The 25,279-nt window shown below is 57.2% G+C and overlaps 1 protein-coding gene across 7 annotated transcripts in view; it reads left to right on the forward strand.

Moving 5' to 3' along the window:
• LRP8 (LDL receptor related protein 8) overlaps positions 1-25,279 on the forward strand; it is a 77,223-nt gene that overhangs the window by 26,471 nt on the left and 25,473 nt on the right. For 3 of the 7 annotated variants that reach the window (XM_088022421.1, XM_028106857.2, XM_028106858.2), the window contains exons 3-8: positions 8,325-8,447; positions 15,773-15,901; positions 18,938-19,321; positions 20,180-20,302; positions 24,426-24,545; positions 24,630-24,755. In XM_088022421.1, coding sequence (XP_087878547.1) covers positions 8,325-8,447; positions 15,773-15,901; positions 18,938-19,321; positions 20,180-20,302; positions 24,426-24,545; positions 24,630-24,755 — 1,005 coding nt within the window. The remainder of the gene's footprint in view (positions 1-8,324; positions 8,448-15,772; positions 15,902-18,937; positions 19,322-20,179; positions 20,303-24,425; positions 24,546-24,629; positions 24,756-25,279) is intronic. The other 4 variants (XM_088022423.1, XM_028106859.2, XM_028106862.2 and 1 more) reach the window with 2 other exon arrangements.

The following is a 25,279-nucleotide window of genomic DNA, read 5'->3' on the forward strand; positions in this document are numbered from 1 at the left end:
GAGCCCAGAGCAGTCTGGTGGGTGTCACCCAGCATGTTGGTGGCAGAGCCTGGCTGGAGTGGGATCTGGAGTCTTTTCTTCAACTGCAGGGAAGAGGCAGAGCAGTGGCCCCTTCTTCCATCCGTGGCTGGTGGTAGAACAGGGCCTGGAAGGTGGGAGGCCTTGGCAGGCTCCAAGGTTGGCCCGAGGGAGGCGGAGCCAGGGACCCCCAGCTCAGGTGGCCTGGCGGGGGCTAGACTGGAAAGTCCCCTGCTGAGAGGAGGCTGAGTCCCCACTGAGGCCAGCTATCTGCTCTCCACTTGAGTGGACGGGCAGTGTGCGGCTGGGAACCAGGCTGGACTCTCTTGGAGGTTATAGTTTCCCAGCCACGCCTCCTTCCCTCTACAGGCTTCTACTCTGAGGGGACCCTGAGTTTCCCTCTGGCTATTTCCTTGGCCCTAAACTCTCAGTGCCAAGTGGGCGGCCCAAATCCAGGGTAGGAGTGGCCTGAGCTGTGTGCCACCTTATCATCAAAGCAGCACCCTTCTTGTGATGTTTGGTCCTTTTGCAGACACCAGCCAGGGACCCCTGCGGATCCCATTCACCTCTCCCCGACACCCATCTTTCCCCACCCCCTACAGCTGTCGCTGGCTCAATACCTCCTGTGTCCACAAATCACTGTGACAGTTAGACCCCTTTGTCGTCTGTCCCTCGGAGACGCTCATCTTTCCCGTGGCGACAGGGAATCCCACATACCCCAGCAAGGGCTTCGACCTCCCTTGGTGACAGTGGGGCTGGGGGCCGGCAGTGTCTGAGAGCAGCTATGATGTGCTGGGGCCCAGAGGAGGGACCGGGCTATGGGAAGCCCCAGGTGACCCTTTTGGAGGGACAGCAACACCTCTTGTCATAGAGCCACAGACCCAGGCTTTCAGCTGGAGGGTGTCCTTAAAGATTGGTTCACACGAGGAAACTGAGGCACAGGGTGGGAAGAGGTCACACGGCCCATCAGAGGAGCGGGGCCGTAGATATTCTCCGAGCCCTCACTTGGCCTCAGACCCTCAAGTCTGGCCAGGAAGTCTTGCTCAAGCCCCTCCCCCTGTCTGGAGCCCCCTCTTCATCCTCACCTAGTGGATGGCACGACCCTCCCAGGACCCCCAGCAGAGGGTAGTATGGAGACCCCGTCTCTTCATTTAGAACAAGGTGGCGTGGGCAGCTCATGAGCAACATCTGTGTCCCCTGCCACCGCTGACCCTGGGATACCGCGCTGACCCTGACACTCCCTGGGCCATCCCTCCACGGCCCCTCCTCCAGCTGGGGAGTCTGGCCTAGCTCCAGTGCCACTTCCTCCTCCAGGAGGATCTCTCTGGGGCGACCTCCCATCCAGTCTCCCCTCCAACCTCCCAACCTTCCAAACCTCACTGCCACACCTTGTTTTTGTTTGGTCTTACGATCTGGACAGGTTAAAAAATGTAGCTCCTTAGTGGAATGGGTTGGAAGAAGAGGAGAGAACCTGGGAAATTTTGAGGGAAACTGCCCAGTTTAAAAAGCGAAGATACCCTCACCAAAGAGTGGTCCTCCCAGGCTCACTGCTTCATCTTCTTTTGCCTTCTCCCTCAGACCCTTGCTGTGTCCGCCCCTCCGCCCCCAGCCGCCACCCCCAGCACCTGCTGCTGCTTCATTTCCTCTTTCTCCCCAGGTGGGATGAGAGGGTGGGGGAGAAAGTGCACTTAGATGTCACCTGCTGATGGATGGTGGTGGCCTGAGGCCCCGGTGCCTGCTGGGCGGCACAAAGCCAGCAGCCAAGCCCCGCCCACCACACTTTGTGGGTGTTGGGACACTGTGGGAACCATTTGCCTTTCCTGCACCGCCAAGAGCCTTGAGTCTGCTTGTCAGCATGTGGGGGTGCTTGGATTCCGAGAGACAGTTCTTTGCAAGGATGGAATCAGAGGCCATCTCCAAGCTTATGGGACATGTGTGACTCACGCAATGACTATCCTGGAGTCCCGTCCTGGGGCCAAGGGTGAGCAGATCAGAGTGTGCTGGGAAACTTGGCTTCTTAGAGAGTTAGAATCTTAAATCCTCGGAAGCTGTTCTAAATGTTAGGTCAGACCCACGGGATCTTTATTTTTTTTTATTTTTTTAAGATTTTATTTTTAAGTAATCTCTACATCCAACATGGGCCTTGAAACTTACTACCCCAAGATCGAGAATTTTGTGCTCTACGGACTGAGTCCACCAGGCACCTAGACCCACAGGAATCTTTAAACAGAGGATTTTTAGGAACATCACACATCCGGGGAGGGGTCGGGGCTTGAACCCAGTGCTGCTGGGCCCCAAAGCTGCTGGGGATGGGCTTTGAGCCCAGGGGTACCCCCCCCCCGCCAATGGGCTCTCCTCTCCCGCTGTTTCCAATAAGTAGTGCAGCTTCATGTTTGCCTGTTTTATATGTCGGGGTTTCGCTTGGAAAAAAGGCTCCTCTGCTTAAAAATAAAGAATAAAGTTTTCCAGGCCCTGCGCTGCCTGCAGCTCTTGTGCCAGGGCCTGCCACAGCCTGAGAGGGTGGCTCTGGCCAGTGGGTGACCAGGCAGGCAGACAGGGGCCTCCCAGGAAGGGGTGCAGGTTGCTCTGGGCCACAGTCTCCTCCCCCTCTCACTCCTGCTGCGTTGTTGCTGCAGCCAGAGAACACTCCGGGTCTGTCATCCCGTTGACTGGGCTGACAGTTTAATAGTAGCTTCCTGGGCTGTCATTTAAATCTGCCTCCCAGGTTAGTAGGCCAGGGGTGGGCTGGCACGCCCCCTGCCCCCACCCCGGATCTTCCTTCTGCCGGGAGCGGTTGTCTTGGCAATGCCAGGGCCTGGCCAGCTCTGCCGTAGGGTAACTGGGGGGAGCAGCCCTTTCATCTCCCCGACCCGGGTCAAGTGGTCCCCCTGCCTTGGGGCTGGGCTGCAGGGCCAGAGCCAGGCCAGCCGGTGCTGGTCCAGGCTTGGGAGAGGAAGCGGGAACAGACTAGTCCCTCCATGCCCTGGGAGGGGAAGGGACCTACCCAGGTGCCTCAGCAACCATTTTGAGCCAGAATCCACCTTGCCTATGGGTCTCTGCTCTGCCCTCAAAGAATATGCCCTGGAGCCCCCCCGACCTGTCCGCAGAAACCCAAGGGCCTGCATTCCTGACATCTCTCCCATCTCCCTGTCCCAGGTGGTCTGATACCGGTCTCCCCTCACCTGCTCTTCTCTGTATAAGTCCCTGCTCTGAGGACTGTGGTCTCCCCTTAGCTTTACTCTGGGCCAAGTGCCCTGTGAATACCTTCTCCTATTTTTCATGGCTTGGTGGAGGGAGCTGGCCCAGAGACAGAAGACTGGGTACCAGCTTCGGCTGTGTGATCACAGGCCAGTCTTTCCCCTCCCTGGGCCTCATCTTCTTATCTGCAGGATGAGGGACCTCCACGACAATGTATTTCCTCAGATGTGGTTCATTGGCCCACTTGTTTCTTGGGAAATTAATAGACATGGCATCTAACAAGGAAGTTTCTTGGCTAAACAGGTGTGGGAAGTGCTGGAAGAAACAAAGTCAATCTGGTATTTGCAGGCCTTCTCAGGACCTTTTGTAAGCCAATGGGCATCATGAATCTACAAAGGAGGAAAATAGCAAGACTTATCTGAAACCTCTGTGGGGATGGCGACCCCTGCTCTCTGTCCTACCCATTGTCTCTCTCTTTCTCTGCTAGGGGCCAATCATCCATCTCACACAGTCTCACCAAATCCTGAAAAAAGCCCAGGCAGCTCAAAGATGTGGGTTTTGTTGGCTGTTAAGCAGCAGCCCCTGAGCTTAGCAGAGGCTGGGTGAGCTCAGGGAAAGGGGGCCTCCCATTGGTACCAGGCAAGGTCAGTTGGCCGCCAGCCCAGTGGAGCTCCCAGGTCCCTTGCCACTTGCCTCCTCCCCAGCTCCAAATTGCCATTCTGCTGGCTCCTCCCCACCCCAGGCCCTGTTATCCCTTCTCGGAATGCCCTTTGTCGCTCTCATCCCTCCCACGGTTTGGCTGACTCCTCTTCCTTGAACATGGTCCCCTCCTTCAGGAAGCCTTCCTTGATTTCCTGGGCTGGGTCAGGTGACCCTCCCCTGGCTTCCTGGCCACACAGTGGGACTGAGTCAGAATATCAGGGCGCAAGGGGCAGCCCTCCCACAGATATGTGCTGGGACTGAATAGCCGTTCTCTCTGGCCCCTGGTGCTCTGGCTGGCAGAATGGGAGAGCTGCCTAGGGGCCTTCAAGCCCCTGGGCTCTGACATGAGAGAGCTCTGATTGCCAAGAGGAACCCACACCAGGCAGCTCCACCTGGCAGCCCTGACTGATCTTTGTTTTGAAGCCCTCTGTCTGCCCTGGGGCTGCTGGATGAGCGTGGGTGGGGAAAGAGCAGCATGAAGGATGCGTATTGTCTCAGGGAAGGAGGCCTCTGGGGGTGGAGAAGCTGGGAGGTGCTGAGTGATCATAATAATTTCACGAGATCATAGACTCTGGGTGTTGAGTGGGACTTAAGATTCAGTCGGCACCGCACCTCTGTCTCCAAATGAGGAGGCAGGCCCTATGTGACGGGTGGGCCCAAGGTCACATGCACAGCGACTGGGGCTGCTGACTTCACCCGCCTCATACTTGCACATTTATGCTTTTCAGTTTATAAAGCCCCGACACAATCCTTAGCCCATTCGCTTCCCACAACCTTGTGTGTTTGGCGAAGCAGCAATATGATCTCTGAATGTAGGTGAAGAAAGTGAGGCTCAGAGAAGTTGTGTAACTTGCAAAAGGTCACACAGCCCATATGTGGCAGAGCAGAGTTTGACCATGGAGTCTCTGATGCTTTCCTCTGCCGGTGTTCTTGTTTTAAGTGGCAACGCCTACCTCCTCTGTCCGGGATTTCCCATTCTCCCCGACTCTGCCCTGGGGTAGGCTCCTCCCCACCACCCTCTGGAATCCCAAATCCTTCGTGGCAGCCCATCTGTTGCCATGGTACCAGATTATGATGTCGCAGACCCTGGATGACTATGCACAGCTCCTGGGCTGTGGAGTACAGGGGCTCACAGAGGTGGGCATTGTCCAAGGGGCAGACTGGCATGGAAGGAAATAAATCCCTGGAAACAGGGGGCCACGGCCTCGAGCCCAGCTAGGGAATCACTCTGGGAGTTGGAGCCAAGGCCAGGAATGGGGTCTGGCACGGCTGGCTCTGATGGGCTTGAAAGACTGCTCAGCCCTCATGCCTGGGCGGGGCTGATGTAGCCTCATGCCTCTGTCAGGCTCATTACACTGACCGACTCAACAGGAGATGCTCACTGGGATCCCTTGCAAGAGCCCTTTTGCCTTTTGTCCTTATACTGGCGCTGCACGGGAAAGCCATCATCCCCGCTTGCCCAGAGAGGGAAGGAACTTGCCCAAGGTCACCCAGAGAGGAGGTGGCTGTGCCAGCATTCAGTCTCACCTCTTGCTCCAAATCTTTCCATGGGGTTCCATTGTCAGACATGGCCCACTAAGGTGATTGAGTCATGGTCCCCAACCTGAAAGTGAGCATGCCGCCTCAGTTTCCCCAGAGTGGTCCATTAGCAGAGACAGGTTGTCACAGGCCCATGTTTATTCTGGCACCCACTTCTGGGCACATTCCAGGGGGAATACTTTATGTGGTACTTCTGAGCGATGTGGCTGATCTGCCCCATCGCCTTGTCCTGTGGGGACCTGAGAGCTATTTCACTGGTCACACTGCATTTGCTTTTCTGGGGTCGTCTTAGCCTGATAATACGGAAGTGGCTGAGGGCCTTAGTGGGAAGAGCCCAAGCTTTGGCAGCTGCCACATGGAATCAAAATCCCACTTCTGCCACCTACCACCCTCAGCTTCCTCTTCTGTAAGATTGCCGGTGTGAGGCGTCACTGGGATACTGGGTGAAAGGTGCCAGGCCAGAGCCAGGGTGGAAAATGTCGAAACCGGTCATGACAGGGAACAAATCTCTTCTCCAGAACACTGCCGTGGAACATCCATCCCTGAGGCTGCCCTTCAGGACTGCGAAGGTGCTTTTGGCTTCCCTGGCCTCCTTGCCTGGTGCCTACAGGGCTTGGCACACTGGGGGAGGCCAAGATCACTCCCAGGCTCCCAGAATGCCAGGGAGGAAAGGGTCTTTTGATAGTGTCTGGCTGGCTGAGACCAGGGACAGAGCCCCTTCATCACCTTCTTCGTCAGGCTTACCTTGCTCTTTTGGGTTCTGCCTGTTCATCACTCACCCTGAGTCCCTAGGGGGCAGGTCGGGCTGATTTCTCTTCCATGTGCTCAGTGCAGAGCGAGGCACAGACGCAAGCTCACTGAATGCTGAAATGAAGCTCCTGCGGGATTTTCCCACCTCATTTGAGGCTTTTCTTCCACATCTGATGCTGCTGAATGTTTTATCTGGGGAGCCGTGGTGGGGGGGACAGAGGGTTCTGACTGTGATGTCAAATTGTGGCCCTGCTGCCACCCACATCTGACCTTAGACACGTACTTAACACTTCTGGGCCGGGATTTCCTTGTGTGTCAAGTGGGGACATACATGGCCCTTTGTCATGGCACACAGAATGTGCTTGGAGAAAGTTAGAACTGGATAAAGAAGACGTTAGGATATGCATTTCCTCTTTTCTGTGGACGCCAAGCTTCTTGTGGAAGGGATGCTCTGGTCCTCATGTTAGAAAATGCCCCAGGTGCTGTGGTTTATAACTGTACTTACTTTCAGACGATTATAGGCGGTGACTTACCAAAAGGCGGTATTGGTATCTATTACCCACACCAGCTCCTGGGTGCGGAGCTCAGGGAGGGCTGCTTGGGGGCTGGGCTGGGAGGCAGGAAAAATTGTTCTGATCCCTGCCTTGCTGTGTTTCCCTGGGCCAGCCCTGTTCCCTCTCTGGGCCTCAGAGCTCCCCTCCCCCACCAAATCTACGGGTAGACGGATTCCTCTCATTTCTTCTAACCCTGCACAGACAGAGGTATTCTTCTAAAGAAAGTGTGAAGAAAACTCACCTTAGAACACAGATGTCCTGCAGGGATTCCACTGAAAGGCAGAAATATAATGGATTCAGGAGACCCAGTGTCTGTCCTCAAATCCCAGCCTGGCTGTTCAGGCCAGGGGGAGCAGTCACATGGTCCCCGAGGCAGCCAGAAAACCTGTGGGAGGAATTACATAATCCAAGGCTGGCCATCGGGAAGAAGCTTCCCTGGGAGAAGCTGAGCCCAGCCCTGGAGGTGTAGGAACAGAGGCTGGGCAGCCATGCCCCCATTTGGTCCAGTGTCCCCACTGAGATCCACCCTGAGTTGGGCCCTGTGCTGAATCTGACAGAGTCCCTACCCGGAGGAGCATCAGGCCAGTGGAGGGACAGGGAGAAAGGCAAGCCATGTTGGCCCCTGCCCTATTACCCCAGTTTTGTTACCAGCTGTGAGATCTCAGTCTGCTATATATGTCCCCTGTTTCCTTTGCTTCTAACTAAGACTCAAACCATAAAAACAGCAGTAGCTCTTGCTGACCGCATCTTCAGTGCCAGGACCTCTTTCCATGTTCTTCATACGCTGTGACTTGTTATTCCTCCTCAGTGCCCTTGTTTTCTTCTTCCCATTATATAGATAAGAAAACAGAGGCTCGGTGGTTAAGTAACACCCCCATGGTCACGCAGACCGAAAGAGGCAGAGCTGGGATTCAGAGCCCCCCGAGGAGCCTCCCTTCCAGGGTGTGAGTGCCTCGAGAGCACTTTCTCTCGGGAGACTGATTGGGTGTCTCACCCAGGAGATGCTCTTTTCATCACTCCAAACAGAACATACCTCATTAATCTTGTCTCAGAGTAATCATTTGCTTTTAGGATTCACTAGCAGCAGCTCCCTGGTGCTTCCGGAAGGGCCTGGTTAGGCGGAGCAGGACAGGCCAGTAAAGGGGCTGAGAACTGGCCAGAGGGGCTAAAATACCTGCCGTAGGTGATCAGGGAAGGCTTCCTGGGGGCGGTGGCAGTGGAACTGGACTTTGGGGGAAGAGGAGTAAGACAGGAGAACAGGCAGTCCCTTGGAGCATGGATCCTGGTACCTTTGTTGGACCTGAGCTCCTGAACTTGGAGGCAGGGCCAGGTGTCACCTGTCTCCAGCCGATGCTCAGCAGATGCCTGAGGAATGAATAAGGGAGTCTCTCCTGTCCTCTCTTGGTTGGCGAGGCCCTCTGTGGCCCAGTAGGGTGGTGGGAGGTGATGTGGTCCTACTTTCAGACAGCGCACATCCTGGTCACCCCAGAACCACCTGACCATATCCTAGAAAAGCCTCCTGGGCCCACCAAGCCCCCTCACGCTCTTCTCCTTGCCCCATAGCCAAGAAGACCTGTGCAGACAGCGACTTCACCTGTGGCAACGGCCACTGCATCCCAGAGCGGTGGAAGTGTGACGGCGAGGAGGAGTGTCCCGACGGCTCTGATGAGTCTGAGACCACGTGCAGTGAGTCCTGGTGCTAGGGCTGGTGGGGTGGGGGGGAGGGGGCGGGCACTCAGCTTCCTCGTCAGATCCTCCTTGTTGGGAGGATGGGAGGCTCAGTGGAGTTGATATGTCAGACACAGCTCCATCCCTGCCTTGTGGCGCACCGTCGGGGGCTCCCGGCCAATGGCCAGGAGTATTAGCCGGTACTGGTTTTTGCTGACTCCCTCACAGGCGTCTTGCAGCTCGGGCCCTGCTCCTGGAGTACCAGGAGCTAGAAACAGGCCTTCTAACCAGAAGCAGCCAGAGCATAGCCTCCGGGGCTCCCCACAGCCTCCCCCACTATTTTTCTGGAGGACTCTGATCATAATTCTAGGAGTACTGCTAACAGTGAGTGCCTATTAAGTGTTTACCCTGGGCCAGACACAGTGCTAGCCTCTCTGCGTGCACTAATTCATCTTCCCAAGGCAGCCTTATGAGGGTTCACTTTCTGAATTTTGCGAAGGAGAACACTGAGGCTCAGAGAGGTTGAGTGACTTGCCCAAGACCACCCAGCCAGGACTCTGAGGCCTCTGCCCTGAGCCAGCTGAGCCCAGGAGCCCCAGCATCCACAGCAGGATGGACGGCAACAGAGGCAGCCTGGGGTGAGGCCGAGGGCCCGAGCCAGAGCCCCAGGCCCGCCTCCCACACTCAGGGCTTTGTCTCTCCTTGATTTCTTTTCCAGGCCCTAATCCTCAAAGCAAACTTACACCCGGCAGGTCATTCCATGACATTTGTTAAATTAAAAAGGAGATGAGAAGGGGGCGGGGAAGGCCCCAGCGGTCCTGAGGCAGAGCCTCAGCTGAGTGAGACTGAGACAAAAGGTTGGTGGGGAGCACGTGGAGGACGGGAGGGCTGGTGCGGACCCGGGAGTCACAATCCCCGTCCTCGTTAGGGGTCACATTCGCCCCAGAGGCAGAGGCGGGGACAATGGAGGCCCGCAGCCCATCTAGGGCTGTGGCTGGTGATAACTGGGTTTCTTTGTCTCCTAGCAACAGAGCTACCAGTCTCCCCGTGAGAGAGAGAAAGGGGGAGAGAAAGGGAGAGCAAGAGCGACCCCAGCCCGAGACAGGAGGCCCCCTTGTCTCCTTGCACAGCTGCCTCTGCCTCTCCTGGCCAGGCCACAGGCCCTGTCCTTTTCTTACCCCCCAGGCAGCCAACCTGTCCTGGGGCTGGTCCAGAGCTTTGTCGTGAGCTGCAGAAGGCACAAAGCCCAGCCACGCCCACTGTGCGTCTCATCCTCAGGGCCGGCTTGGATCCCTGTTTAAAGAGAAGGAAACTGAGGCCAGGATGGGTTTGTCCACTTGCCCGAGGCTGCCCCGCTAAGGAGGGGTAGAGCTGTGTACAGCCAGGAGTGTGTGTTTGGGGAGGGGGCTACGGCCACCAGGGGCTGTGCTGGGGGCACTGCAGTCAGCCAGCTGGGCTATCCCGGCCCCACTCTCAGCCCTGGACCCTGGGGGCAACAGGGAAACGAGGGGAGCCTCAGCACAGTTATTACTGGGGTCTGTCCTGCTGCCTGAGAGCTGGGCTCCCCCTTCTCCCCGTGTCTCTGTCTCATTGTGTCGATGTCCCTTTTCATCTTCCCTGCCCCAGCTCCAGGGTCCTGCCCACCCTGCTCTCTTGGACAGCCGCCCCCTTGCCTGCCCTCCCTCTCGCCATCCCTCTCCGCCGTGCCCTGCCCCATGGTTCCCTCTGTCTTTCTCCCTCTCGCTTGTCCTAGCAGTTGCTGCCTTCCCATCCCCTGGCGAGTGCAGGGGCCTTCCAGCCTCACCCCTCCTGCCTCCCAGACCTGCTTTGTACCCTCCGTAAGGCACTGTTATTTGACGGTTGAATGACTGGAGAAGTCGAGGGCCTTGCTTCCAAGACACACAGGTGGTTTGTGGCTGGTCGGCCTTCTGTGATAAAAGACGGGTTCGTCGGGCTCTCTCTGAGGCTTGATGGGGTGCCCGTGGGAACTGGACTCCAGGCTGCACCCTGAGAGTCAGGAGGCCCAGCCCTCCTCTGGGCTGTCCCAGTGAATTTCCCGTGAGATCCTGCACACTTTCCCATCCCTGTCTGGGCCCCAGTTTCTAACATCTCAGAATTCCAAAGACCACCATCTAAGATTCCTGGATTCTTAGGACCCTCTTTCTCCCAGCTGGGGCACAAAGCCCAGGATCCCACTTCCTGTGCAAAGTCATATTGGTCAGAGGTGGGCATGGCCTGTGGGTAGGCCTGGAGGAGGCGGGCCGGAGTGGGACCTCAAGGGTCAGGCAGAATTTGGGGCGACAGGAGCTGGAGGCAGGCTGGCTCACTGCTTCCCCACCAAATGGGAACCTGCTAGCCAACCCACTGCCCATTTAACTGGTATTGCCATAGCAACCCCCACAGTCTACCAGGTGCATCTCTATAGCCTACCGGGTTCCTAGGGACTATGCCAGCTCGAAGAAAGATTACAGGCAGTAGTAAAGTGTAGTGGACTGGGTGTGTGATATATTTGGGTCCGGGTCCTGTGAGACCTCAGCCTGGTTGCCCAGTCTCCCTGAGCCTCAGTTTGGTCATCTGTAAAATGTAGTGATGGCAACCTGCCCTATGGGGGTTACGACGACGAAATGGAAAAAATGGGGCAAAGTGTCGGTGCTGGAGTAAATGGCAGTGTTACTCATTACTGTATTTTGATTCCAGGCCCTCTCTCCACATACAGCAATTTAACATTTTAGAATAAGGAAGGGGGTCTACATAGAGAGGGAAAGGGATTTGGGAGCACATCCCCATTTTCGTGCTCCCCCACTGTGTCGTCTGCCCCTGGCTAGCTGCAGTTTCTCCAGGCTCTCTTTCCTTCTGGTTCTGGGATCTGTGTCTATCAAATACGGCCAGGAGTCACGGTAGGAAAGCCCAGGACATTTGCCTAATGAAAGTGGTATTTCAGTCCTAATTATAGCTTACTTGATTGGGGACGGCTTCTGACCCACCTTCAGGCATCCAATGGGAGGGTTACGGCATGGGGAAGGGGAGGTTGGTTCAAGGTGAGTGGGTGGCAACTTTAGGTACTGCTTATTGAAAATGGGAATTGATTCATCATCTCAGAACCTTTCCACTGGGAGGGGGACCTTGGGGGACCTTATGGATGAACCAAGTGAAGTGCCCCTTCCTACTGTAGATAAGGAAGTGGAGGTCCAGAGGTTTTCTGAGGCCCAGAGGCAAGTTAGAGGCTGACTAGCTAGGAGTACTTCGTCTGAGCCCATGGGAAGGAGCTGGGTGTGACTGCCCCCCCCACATGATGGGGTGGCCCCATGCCCTGCTTCCTGGGCAGCAGCCGGACACAAGGAGCCCTACCGCCTGAGTCTCTGGCCCTCCTGGAGTTGGCCGTCCCCATCTGGAGGTCGTCTGCCCTTAAGCATCACATGTCCTGACACGGCAGATGTGCTCACTCACTAAGCAGCCATCAGACACTCTCATTCTTTTACTCAACAGACATTTTTCTTTTTATTATTTTGTGAGCTCATAAATTAGAGAACTCCAGTGGATTGGATTTCTGGGGCAGGATTCTCTGGGAGTTGATAATGCCTACAGCCACTCTGGCATGCCATTCCAGGCCCTTGCCAACTCTGGAGGATTCCTGGTGTCTGAGAGACGGTAGGCTTCTTCACGCCTGCCTCTCAGAACCTCGGGGACACCTGATAGGCCAGGGCATTCCTCGGGGCGTGTTTCTTGGTGGGCCCTGTGGACTGTGATCCCGTGAACCCCCAGGGAACGAGACCAGGGCCCTGCCAGCCCCTTATATTTGCATTTCGTGAGATGAAACGGCGGCAGCTGGTCTCTGAGTGTGTTCCAGGCTCTGAGTGTCGAGCTTTCCATGTTTCTTCATTTAAATGAGCTACCAACTCTAGGAGATTACGTAGCCCTGTTTTCAGATGGAGTCTTGATGCAGAGAGATTGACTGGCTGAAGGACCTGCATCTTAGTAGATGGGTTTGGACCCAAGTGTGCCCAGCTCCAAAACTCATTCATGCTCTTTCTCCTGCGTCGTGCTGCCTGGGGGCCTTTGGCTTCAGTTGTCCTGAATGTGGACATCAGGCAGCCATGTTGCAGACCCTGCCTAAGTAAAGGCCCAGTGAACCTCCTTCCTCTTGCAAACCCTCTCCAGCGTGGAGGTGCCGGGGGCACCAACAAGGCCTGCTTTTCTCATGGGCAGTGGTTATGTGTGGTAAGTTAGGCAGTGTGTTTGGACATAAGAGACCTGGGCTGGAAGTCCAGCTCGGCCTCTCTCCACAAGACTTTAAGCAAACACCTTACCCTCTCTGGGCCTGGCTCGCCTGGTCTGTAAAATGGAGGTAGTCACAGCACTCCCCTCCCTCATGAGGAGATCCTGCATATCAGCGCTTACCCAGACCAGCTCCCCAGGACTAGGCAGTGAGGAGGCCTGACCCCGGAGCCTGCAAAGTGAGGTTCCCTTTCTAGCTTTGGGGAAGAGCCATATGACAGCAGAGATGGTCAGGTTCTAGGAGGGAGGGGTGGTTGGGACACCTGGCATCCAGTAGCCTAGGCGGTCCCTTCCCCTCTTTGGACCTCTGTCTCCTCTCACTATAGTGGGTGCTCCTCGATGTGACCTCTTGTGTCCTCACCTTCCAGGACGGTGCCTTGGCTCTTTGAGGGTAGGAGGGCTGGTGTCAGGCATTGCTGAATCCTCCAGAGCCTGTAATTAGAGCTGTCTATTTAAGGACATGGCAAATGTCTTATTAATTATAAAGAAAGGAAGCAGACAGATTGTTTAATCATTGTCCTTGCTGAAAGGTTATGCAATTAACTATATAAATATTCATTAACAGTTCAAGCAGCTGCCTGCTGCACTGGGGTCTGCAGAACCAGGCCCCTCAAGGGCCATTTCAGTCACCTGGGCGTTTGGGTGTAGAGTTTGGGGCTGGTTCAGGCTACTTCTCTACCCCCAGGAGCATGCAGGGCAGGTTCAGTCAGAGGAACCTGGACTCTGCCTCTCACTTGCTGTGCATCTTTGGACCAGTTCCTTGGTCTCTCTGAGCCTTTTTCCTCCTCTGTCAAATGCAGTGCTTACCTGAAGGACTGCTACCCTGCTCTGCTCTGGGGGCACTGCTGTGATGATCTCTGGAGTTGGCACGTATAGCCTTGAAGGGTCTGCTCACCTGGGAGGTTGCAGGCCACATGGGAAATGGAGTGGCCTGACACACTGTGGGTGCTGAGTAAATATGGCTTCCTTCCAACTCCCCCATGAAGTTCCGTTTCCTGAGGCCTGGCTCAGGGATAGATGGTCACCTTGTCCCTCTGTCTCATTGCTCTCGGGAGCTTGAAGGCACACAGAAGGCCTCTATCACTCTTACGGGAGTGAATTCGAAAGAGATGAAATATTCTGTATCTTTTAGATTTGCAGAATGTTAACCCAGTGATTCTCAGATGCGGTGCACGGGAATCACCCAGGGGTTGAGGGGAGTTACTGAAATGCAGATTCCTGGGCTGTGCCCTCAAAGTCTGGATGCAGTCTACTATGAGCTGGGCCCAGGAACCTGCATTCCAGCAGCCCCCCCATAGCCCACCCTGCAGTCGGGAGTCTGGGAAACACTGGTCGGCTTCAGATCCCTCATGTGCTTCCAGGGGTCCTGTGGTGTGCGGGTGATAGAGGGGCTCTGGAAGGGCCCCACCTCCCAGCAGCCAGACCTCCTTCACCACCCTGCACTACGGCCCCAAGGCAGCCTTTGTAAAAGATCTTGGCGAGTCCACACTCTCTAAGGCTTTATGCAACAGTTATTTGTGAAGGGGAATTTCTAGAAAATGAATCCCATGAATCCTGTATTCCCAGTGGGTTGCCTCCTATTTCACGAAATGTATTCCTAGGGAGAACTCTGGGGTCCCAGGTACTTCTTTTCCTTGGCATAGTAGTGTCTTGGGGGCCCTACCTCCAAAACCTGCCCCCTACCCCACCTTACCCCTTTTCTCCATTTCTTGTGCCCTGCCAGCCCATCTATGAAAGTCAGAGAAGGGGAAACTGGTCTGAGATGAGGGGGCAAAATTGAGGGGGAGGCATGAGTGACCCCCCCCCCCACACCGGCAGGTGCAACAGACTGTGCCAAGTGTGTGGCGTCAGACACAGCTGACTCTGAGTCCTCACTCGGTTCTGAGCAGCTGTGTGACTAGCACCCAGTGCTTACCGCCAGGTCTGGTACCCAGCAGCACTCAGCAGATACTCACTGAGTGAATAAACAAGTCCTCCTCTGTTCATTTGGAGAATTACAGTGGAGGGTGAGCACTGGGGTGAGCGTTCTTCTAAGTGCCTTACAGACATTAACTTAGGGAATAGTATCATTCCCACTCTGTTGGCACCAAGGTGAGGACTGTTGACTTAAGGTCACATAGCCAGTGAGTGACCAAATTCATGCCCAGGAAGCCCAGGGTTCTAGAGCCTCTGCCCTCGACCTCCAAGCTGGAGGCCTCGACATAATCCTCATCCTGCTGGGCAGTTGTGCGGATTAAGTATCTAGCTCTGTGCCTGGCACATCTGAGCGACGACTGAGTTTACACCCTGGAAGGTAGCAGGGAGCCAGCCACAGAGGTCTGAAATGTGTCTGTCACAGCTGGGTCTGTCACGTGGGTCATCCTGGGATGCTCAGGATGAGAGCTGTCCCCAGCCCTGATCAGGGATCTCATTCTTTCTTCCAAATTGAGAATCAACCCTGGGGCTCCAGGCCCCTGATTGAGTCAGCCTCTGATTGCTGCTGCAGTAATTATAGCTGTGTGGTCCCGCTGGGCCCTGCCGCACGCACAGCACAGCTCTCTACCATCACTGGGGGAGGGGACAGGAGGGGGCGGGGCGTACCTGGGCAGCTGCTGGGGCCTTGGTGAGCCCTCCACATCCACACGGTCAGATCATGGAGTCACTGATGTGCCAAACCGAGGTCCGACTAGGGCGTATTTCACCCCAGGGCACACGGCGGGGAAATGGCAGAGAAGCATGCAGGGCATGGCAATTTTGTGTTGCTGGAGCTCAAAGGGTATGTTTGGAGGGTGGGAGGTGGGGCTGGTGAGGCAGACAGGGGTGGCTGGATCGAGGAGGGGCTTGAGTGCCAGGGACCAAGGGCCCTTGAAAGGGCGTTAGGCAGGGAGTGGTGAGAATGTGGGATTCCGAGGGTCTTAGGGGCAGACAGCGGCTGCTTCTCAGATGAAGAAACTGGGACCCAGGGCAGGGAGGCCCTGACGGATTCCCAGGGCCTCAGGCCGGGTGGCTGGAGTCAGGCGGGAGGACTGGTTGGCGCCATGCCCCATGTCCCCCTTGGCTAAGCCATGCGCGTGTGTCTGTCTCCACAGCCAAGCAGGTGTGTCCTGCAGAGAAGCTGAGCTGTGGACCCGCCAGCCACAAGTGTGTGCCTGCCTCGTGGCGCTGCGACGGGGAGAAGGACTGCGAAAGCGGAGCAGACGAGGCCGGCTGTGCCACCTGTGAGTCGGGTTAGGTCCCGGGGTCTGCAGGGTGGTCAGGCAGCCTCGGGGAGCAGTAGCCCCTTACGGGAGGGGACTTCTCTCGGGGCTCGGGAGCTGGAGAGCAAAGGGTAACGATCAGGACACTAGTAACGGCCAGGCGCTCCGGAGAGACATTTCCTGCTTTCATCCTCACAACCACCGCACGAGCAGCCATTATCATCCCCATTTTATGGGTGAGGAAACTGAGGCTCAGACAAGCGAGGAAAAGTGCCCAAGGCTGAGTGGTGGAACTGAGATTCAAATCCGGCTCTGGACAGCCAAGCCCAGGAGTATTTTTACCATATCTGACATCTGCTCATCCATTCCATCCGTCTCCACCGACCCCCGAGCAAGGGCAGGGGGCCAGGGCCGGGTCTTGGGAGTATTGTTGGCCTCCTGGGCCAGGGTGCTGGTGGTGCTGGGGGGCGGGGGGAGGGGCAGACTCCTGAAGTGTGAAGGACGTCCGATGCTGAAATCTCAGACTTGAGCACGAAAGTCACAGGGCGGGAAGACATCCCCAGCAGCCTCAGCAGGAACAGATGGAACTGGTCACTGGGGCAGTTCCACATCACTGAGCTTCAAACACAGGATTATCGCCTTCCCCGGGAGCAGGCCAGCAGGTCCGGGGCCAGTGGGGCTATACAATTGGATGGATACCTACTGTGTGCCAGGCCTGGAGCCAGGCTCTGGAAGGGATGATGAGGTGAATCCTCCATGCTCCTTCCTCCGGGAGCTCATGATTAATAGGAGAGACAGACTGGCTGTCGATAACTAGGCTGCAAGGCTGGGCTGAGATATGGGTGGTTTGAGGTATTGTGGGGTATTGTGTGGGCTTTTGCCAGTTACTCACCCACCACTGCCTCCCACCGCACTCCCTTCTCCAGCCTCTATATTTACATCCTATCCATCCTCCCTGGCCCAGGGGAAATGCCATCTCTCCGGAGGCTTCTGAGTCACACAGCACTCTAGATTCCAAGTCTGGAGTTCTGATGTGCCTGAAGGAGGAAGCATCTGGGTATGGGGGGAGATCCTGGCCGGCAGTTTCAAAGCCCTAGTGATGGCACTGGCTTGTTTCCTCAGCTGTGATAATTTTGCGGGGCTTCGATGGCCAATGAGAATCCTCTTCCCTCCTTACCGCCCCCCCACATAATCAGATGCTTCCTCAGCTCTAAGGGCCATCAGCTGCTATTGCACGGGGTGGCAGTATCTCTAACTACGCCATGTGGTGACAGGCATGTTCCTTGTTAATTATGGGAGACAGGGGAGGGTGGTTCGAAGGTCTTACTGGACGTCTCTGCTACAGCTCCCAACCACCTGGGCAGAGGAGAAAGAATTCTTCCTTCTCTCCCTCCACAGAGCTGCTTCCAGTTGGGAGTGCTGGGAGTGGGGTCTCTGGATGCAGGTCTGAGAATATGGCTCTTGAAGCTATTGTCAACTTTAAAGCCTCAGGGAGAGCTCAGTATAAGGAAGTGACTTAGTGAGTCCTTCCCCCCAGACACATGCAAGCTGAGTCTGGCAGGAAAGTGAGGAGCTAATCTAGGCATCTGCGTAATCTTGAGGGGCAGACATCACAAGGTAGTGTATGCTTTCCCCACCGGTGCCCCAACATCCCAAAAAGCCCAGAAGGGGGGGAAATGCAGCTGTCAGAAACTTGAAAGAGCTGTCAGCAACACATGATGAGCTGCCTACATTGTGAAACTGAAGACATCATTCTATTTTATGTCCAATAACAATGAAAAATGACATTTTTCTATCAGAAAATAAAAACAGACTCTTGGTGCCCCCACGTGGAGAGATCTGGCGCTGCCGCCACCACGTTAACCCAAGGCTGCAGCCCCCAGGCCTATGCATGGCCTCGGTGTAAGGAATGAAGCAGGGAGGAGACAAGGAGGTCACTGCTCTGATAACTGCCTACACTCCAGGAAAGGAGGAGCAAACCAGAAAGCTGAGAGGGGTCAGGGTAGGAGGGAAGAGCCCCAAACCTGAGTTCTGGTTCTGTGTGACTCTGGGCAAGTTGCTCCTCTCTGGGCCTCAGTTTCCCCATCTATAAACTAGCAGTTGGGCTGGTGGTCTCCAAAGCCCTCCCAGCCTCTGAGCTGAGCAGCTCACTAGAGAGAGGAAGCCCAGGGCCCCAGGCAGGGCCAGTGACATGTGCCCTTAACTACTGCACATGCACACCCCCACTCGCCCAGCACCATTCACTCCACACCTGCCCTGTGCAGGGACCTCTGTGCCAGGCCCTCCGGTCGAAGCTGGGTCAGTCTCAGAGCCAGTCCCCAGGCAGTAGTTGTGATGGAAACAGGACATGAGACCCAGACACTTGAGCATGCTGTGAAGGGCACACAGAAGGAGAACAGAGGGAGAGGGAGGCTTCCCAAGTAGGAGCGCGTACAGTGTGTTATAAAAGAGGTGGACTTCGGGCCCCTGAAGGATGAGAACTCCTCACTGAAATGCAGAGACAGTAGTGGGCAGGAGGAGACAGGAGGTGGGCAGAGGGAAGAGCTTGGGTGAAGGCCTGGAGGTGAGGAGGTGGACGCATGGTCTATTATGGGTGAGGCCAGGGTGTGTGCGGCCGAGGTGTTGGGGTAGGACAGTGGCTCTGTGCCAGTGGCCTTGGATGCCAGACCAGGGGACTGAGCTGGGATGGTGCGGGCACATGGGGGAGGGGCCTGAGCCGTGCCCTCAGGAAACAGCCTCAGACGTCGTGCCTCGGGGAAGGGTCGGTGTCCGTCCGGTATCATTTCCTGGGAACATCACAAGGCCCTTGGAGACAGGCACCGCCCCGCCGCAGAAGCGCTCCCAGCCCCACCGCAATGCTGGCCGCGGCGGGACGGGAATGCTCGCTCCGAGTGAGGCTGCGAGGCTCAGGGAGGGGCACGCGCGTCGCCCCAGGTCCCCCTGCATGGCCCCGGATCGGAATCCCCCCGCTCCCCCCCCCCCCGCAGGGCGCCTGCGGCCCGAGGGCGAGGCTCAGGGCCCCCGCAGCAGGGCCGACCGGCTCTCTGTCCCGCGCAGTGTGCGCCCCGCACGAGTTCCAGTGCAGCAACCGCTCCTGCCTGGCCGCCGTGTTCGTGTGCGACGGCGACGACGACTGCGGCGACGGCAGCGACGAGCGCGGCTGCGCCGACCCGGCCTGCGGGCCCCGCGAGTTCCGCTGCGGCGGCGGCGGCGGCGCCTGCATCCCCGAGCGCTGGGTCTGCGACCGCCAGTTCGACTGCGAGGACCGCTCGGACGAGGCGGCCGAGCTGTGCGGCCGCGCGGGCCCCGGGGCCACCGCCGCGCCCGCCGCCTGCGCCGCCGCCGCCCAGTTCGCCTGCCGCAGCGGCGAGTGCGTGCACCTGGGCTGGCGCTGCGACGGCGACCGCGACTGCAAGGACAAGTCGGATGAGGCCGACTGCCGTAAGCCCCCGCCGCCCTGGTTACCTGGGTTACGGTAGGACGCGGGCTTGGGGAAGGTGGAGCCCTCGGTTGGAGGTCCCCAGGCTCCTAAGTTGCGCAGCTCAGGTCTGAACCCAGAGGCCCAGGGTCTTCTCTGGTCCTGCCCTCCCTGTCCTACCTCCCACCCCCTGCCCTTCCCCATTTCAGGCATTCACCGGCTAGCCCCCGTGCCAGAGACCTCCAAAGGCTCAGGGGTTGCCCCTGCCCTTCCTACCTGCTGGGCCTGCTTGTCCTTCATGGCCTCAACCCTCCCAGCTGAGCTGGATCTCTCCCCCTGGGCTACCCTGAGCCACCCTCTCCTACAGCACAGCCTATGCTGTGATGTCATCTGTTCATTCCTCAACCTCCCTCCCGCCCCTTGAGCTCCTAGAGGATGGGGAGCCTCCCCAGTAGTCTCTGGGTTCTCCACGTCCCACATAGTGCCCGGCATGCAGACAGCGCTCAGGAAGGGTTTGCTGAAGGGATGGAGTCATTAAGTAATGAGCACCAACACTCAAAAGAAGGCCATGGGTCTGTTGTGGGCAGGTGGCCCTGGGGAGAGGCGGTGGATGAGGAAACAGGAGACCTGAGTTTCAGTCCTGGCTCTGCCAGGCAGAGTGCTGTGTGATCGTGGGTGAGGCCTTCCCCCTCTCTGAGCTTCAGTCTCCCCATCTGTACACTGGAAGTGCCTTGGCCAGGTGTCCTCTGAGGACTCCCAAGCTCAGCCACTGGTTCTGTTCTTGCTGAGGGTGGATAGGGGCTGGGGCTGGGGGCTGCGCGAGGAGAGCTGTCCCAACACCACATTGGCCCTGACCCTCCCTCTTTGCCCTCTCCTGGCAGCTCTGGGGACCTGCCGTGGGGACGAGTTCCAGTGTGGGGATGGGACTTGTGTCCCTACGATCAAGCGCTGCAACCAGGAACAGGACTGTCTGGACGGGAGTGACGAAGCTGGCTGCCTGCAGGGTGCGTGGGGTTGGAGGCAGAGGGGCGACACCCTCTCTGAGAGAGCCCCGAGCTCTCCCGGCTCCAGAGAGAGCAGAGTTCGGAGAGGTCTCCCCTTGGTCCCTAGGATGTGTCTTCCCCCAGAGCATCACTTGTTGCCCCTAAATTACCCAGATTTACTCCCTGCAGTCCTACTGGCCCCAGAACAGGATTTTAAAGGACTTTGCAAAAGCTAAAAGAGGCCTAGGGGGACATGAAAAGGCACTGCAGGAAGTCCATCCCCACCATTTGTCCACGCCCAAGGCTCCGAGTGGCTTCCTTCCCAGCATAAGCTGAGCCTCCGTCCCCAGGGAACCCCCTTCATTCTCAGATGGCTCTGTGGTCATCACTTCCCACCTGCAGGAGCCAGGACCCTGACCATAGGTCATCTGGGGAAATGGATAAAAGGTTGGGCAGTGAGGTGGCCTCCCCTATGCAGGGCCTCCAGGGCACAGGTGCCTCTCAGGTGGTCAGTCCAGTCCCCAGGGTCTCTGTAGGGCTCCTGCTTTTCTCTCTCAGGGCCCAGCCTGCCAGATCAGGCACAGACCCCCCGCACGCCCCACCTCGCCCAGCTAGATGATGCTTGGGTATCCTGATTATCCCTGGGGTCCTGCCCTTCTGAGAGCAGAGCTCCCACCAGCCCTGTATTCAGCTGTCTGTCCTGGGTCCTCTAGAGACTAGTGGGGACTGGGGCTGGAGCTCGGCTTGCCTCCCATGGACCTAGACCAGCCTAGCCCTCCCTGCCCAAGGTCTCACAGGTCCTGTCCACTCTCTTGTCCGGCCCGACAGAGTCAACATGTGAGGGTCCCCGCAGATTTCAGTGTAAGAGTGGCGAGTGCGTGGACGGCGGGAAAGTGTGTGACGCTCAGAGAGACTGCCGCGACTGGTCAGATGAGCCTCTGAAAGAGTGTGGTACAGTACCTGTCTCCTTCTGGCTACTGGACTGACACCCCCCCCAGCCCTCTCCTGGCATCCGGTCCGAGGCCCATGCCTGCCCCTCTGCACACATTCTGCTCTGACCCTCTCTCTGGACTTGTGCACTATCCTGTGGCCTCAGGCAGGACTCTGCCTCTGGGTCCTCATTCTGCATCTCTGCAAATCGAGCTGCCTTTCCTTTCCAACCCAGATGCTCAATTACGCTTCCTCTCACAAACTCGGCCTCTTCTCCTCACTCCTTCCACATTCAGATCTCTCGAGTGTGTGCTCCCTCTGAAACTTTCCTCCTCAATGGTTTCTGCCTTGCTGACCTAGCCAGGGCCCTGGCCTCTGAGGCCTTCCAGCCCCCTGCAGGAATCCCTGCAGAGGGAGAGGTAGGGAACAGCAGGCAGGTAGCCAAGTGAGGTGCGTCCCAAGGCCACCTGGCTCAGGCCAGGCCTGAGTGAGGAGGGTAAGGCAGACCCAGTAGCAGAAGGCGGCACCATTCTGAGCACCAAGGAGCTTGGACTTTCTGGGAGACAAGACTTACAGGCTGGGCACGAGTAAGGGGTGGAATGAGGCAGCTATCCTAATGGCTAGAGCTGTCAGGGTGGGTTCCAGGCTAAAAAGGATGGGAGAGTCTGGGCTGTAGGTGAGGTGGGCATCCCACAGAACATGCTGGAAACCCAGTGTGGTCTCCAGGAAGGTTCATTTCTGAGCGCAGGGGTTTGGACAGAGAATTCCTGGGAGGACAGCGCCTAGATCAAATCCTACCTTCCTGACAGACCCGTTTTCACTCAGCACCTCCCCTCCTGGGCACTCCAGGGAGTTTCTCTAGAACTCCCCAGAAGCAGCATGTCTCCACCCCTGCTGGAGATTTTAAAATTGATTTTGAAAGGAAGAGTGGTTGGGTGAAGGTCACTCAGCTCGAACCTGAGCTGGCAGGACAGACACTCCTCTTGGGCCCTCCTGCTCTCTCAGAGGCCCTGCCGGGAAAAGCCCTAGAGGGAGGAACCTGGGCAAAAGATAGGGAAGTGGGAGCAACTGAGCCTAGCCCCCCCACCCCACCCAGATTTGGAGTTTGCCAGGGACTGCTAACCTACTAAATCTCTTCTTTCTTGTCTTTTGCACGACACACCTAAGAGCAGTATGTATGCATGTATTTGTGTCTCTGTGTGGGGGAGAGGCCAGTGTCTGTGTCCATGGCTCCTCCTCCGAGTAAGGCAAGGGAACCGCTAGTCGTGTCTCTGTGGGTCCCTGCATCTGTGTGACTGTGTCTGTGGAGTCCATGGGCCTGCCGGTGCCTCCACACGTCCGCTGGTGTGTGTGAGCATGCATGCAGGGACGCGCATGTGCTGGGGAGAGTGACTCTGCCCCTTCCTTCCATGGCGGCTTCTGGACCACCAGCCCCCTCCTCCCCTGCAGGCACCCAGCAGAATCACTTCCAGGCTAGATGAATTGGAAAGGCCCAGGGGATCCCCTCTGGCTTCTGCCTTGGTGCTGGCCTTCCAGAGCAGAGTCAACAAGGTCTGGACCCACTCTCATTCTCTCGCCCCGACGCACCTCTGCGCTAGAGGACTCTGTGCTTTCCTCTTTCAGAGAAACCTGAGCAACTTTGTGCTCTCCCTTTTCCCTTTTCAGAGCCATTCTACATGTGCTAGTCTGTCAAGTGCTCAGTAAATACAGCTGTTGAGTTGCTGCTACCTACGGGGGGGCGGGGTGGCAGCGAGTGGTGCATGAACGAGGCAGTGAGTGAGTGGTGAGCAGATGGATGGATGGCACTGAGGGAATAGTACAGTAGGGAGAGGTCAGGGAAGGCGTGGAGTGACAGAAGAATCCTGGAGGTGGTGCCCCACAGAGAGCCCTTCAAATCTGCCGTGGCTCAGCCCCATCCCAGGGGACTCTGGGCTGAGTCCCCCCCTCCCCCCAGACTCTCCGGTCACGGGGTTGCTGTGATCTTGTTCTTTCAGTTACACCAGCATCCCGGGGAAACAGGAGGAGGCCCAGGGGTAAAGGGGAATCATCCCTCTGCATGGCTCAGGCTGCAGGTGGGGCACCCACAGCTGTGCATGGCCTGGGGTGGGCCACTCAGACCAGCTGTGTGCATGGCCACAGCTGGCTTAGCTCAGCTCTGCTTGGCCTGTCTGGAGTGGCGGTGCATGAGCCCAGTGGGTAGAAGGGTGGCAGGGCACCTTCTCTTGGCTTGCAGAATTAACCTGTGATTCCAAAGCCCAGAAGATGCTGTGAGAACATGGTGAGCCTTGGTGCTGGCCTCCCTAACCTCCCCTAGGACTCTGCCAGAGGGGGCGAGGGAGCAGAGGATGGGGAGACCAGATGAGCTCCTGGCATTCCTTCAGCCCCTGCAGCAGCTGGTACTCCCAGGACCAGGCCTGTGACTGAGTGTAGGAAGATGGACAGGTGCTGAGAGGGGAGAAGGTGGAAATAATCCATCATATTCCCTGGTAGGAAAGAACTGACCGAGCAGCAGCTCTGTGTAGAAAAGCCTGGGGTCTTAGATAACCACAAGCTCAGTGGGGACAGCCTTTGTTGTTCAGACTCCCCCTGGGCAGCAGCAGACTAGCCCTGAGCCCTGTCCAGGGAGGGACATGTGTCCAGAGGAAGGCAGGCAGGGCACCAGAAATCAGCGCTTTAAGGAAATTCTGAGGGAGCCATCAGACTCTGGCCAACCCCACCCAGCAGAGCTAGAGTGGGAGCAGAAGCTTTAGGAAGGCCAGTCTAGTGAGGAAGGCTGTCCTAGGAAGGAAGGGGGCTCCTTGAGGCTGGAGATGTTAAAGCAAGGGCATTTCAGAAGGGTTTCTTAACGTATCCTGAGGGTTGGGGGTGGTCCCCACACGATGAGGTCACGAGGAAGGAGGAGGTGAGACCTGTGTTTGTGAAAGGAGAGACCTCAGGCGGCCTAACTGCCTCCAGCCTCTGGGCAGACAGAGCCCTGACCTGGGAGGCAAAGGACCTGAGTTCCACTCTGTCCCTGTCTTTGTGTCCGGTCTGGAGCCACCTCTTGCCCAGTCACCTGGTTACTGATGCCGCGGCTCAGTGCGGTTGGAGAGCATCCTGGCTCTGTGGTGGTCCTGCTGCCCTGAGTCTCTGCTTCAGCTCTAGGCCCAACCCCTGTCCTGCCCCCACCCTAGCCCGGGCTCCTGGACCCTCAGGGGCCTGTGTCCCTCCCCAGGGCTGAACGAGTGTCTGCACAACAATGGGGGCTGCTCCCACATCTGCACAGACCTCAAGATCGGCTTTGAGTGCACATGCCCAGCAGGCTACCAGCTCCTAGACCAGAAGACCTGCGGCGGTGAGACCCTCCCCTCACCGCCCCCCGTACCCCCAAGCAGAGGCGGAGCGCCCTGCCAGTTCTGACCTGTGTCCCTCCCGACAGACATCGACGAGTGTGAGGACCCCGATGCCTGCAGCCAGATCTGTGTCAACTACAAGGGCTACTTTAAGTGCGAGTGCCACCCCGGCTACGAGATGGACACTCTGACCAAGAACTGCAAGGCTGTCGGTATGGGCGCCCCAAGGTGGGGGGCACGGGGGCAGCCCCAAGGGGACACAGAAAGCAGCCTGCTGCCACCTAGGTGCGGAGCAGATGGGTACACGGGTGCGGGTGCACACACACGAAGCAGGGGGCACACGCGGCACTCGGACTCTAAGTATACCTCATACACACAGCACATTGCACACGAACGCCCGCACAGACCCTGCCCAGAGCCACCCAGGATTGCAGAGATGGCACATGCAGCACGCGCAACGTACAGACACACACTGGCCCGTGCAGATGACGCGCACGGCACGGGTAGTCCCTGTAGAGCGTGTGTGGTGCCCAGGCTGACACATTGTTGTAGGCACGGGGCATTCGACAGTAAGCAAAGCAGACACGGATCCGTGTGTGCCCTCATGGGACTTACATCCTGGTGGATGGGACAGACAAGAAATCTGATCAATAAGTAAAATAGAGAGCATGGCAGATGATGGTCATGGTTAAGGAGGAATACCATGTGGGGAAGGGGAGAGGGAAGTCCTGGGCGT

This window comes from Eumetopias jubatus, unplaced genomic scaffold, assembly GCF_037043125.1.
Source record: "Eumetopias jubatus isolate StellerSeaLion01/CBP00866 unplaced genomic scaffold, mEumJub1_p1.0 scaffold_4, whole genome shotgun sequence".
NCBI classification, from domain to species: Eukaryota; Metazoa; Chordata; class Mammalia; order Carnivora; family Otariidae; genus Eumetopias; species Eumetopias jubatus.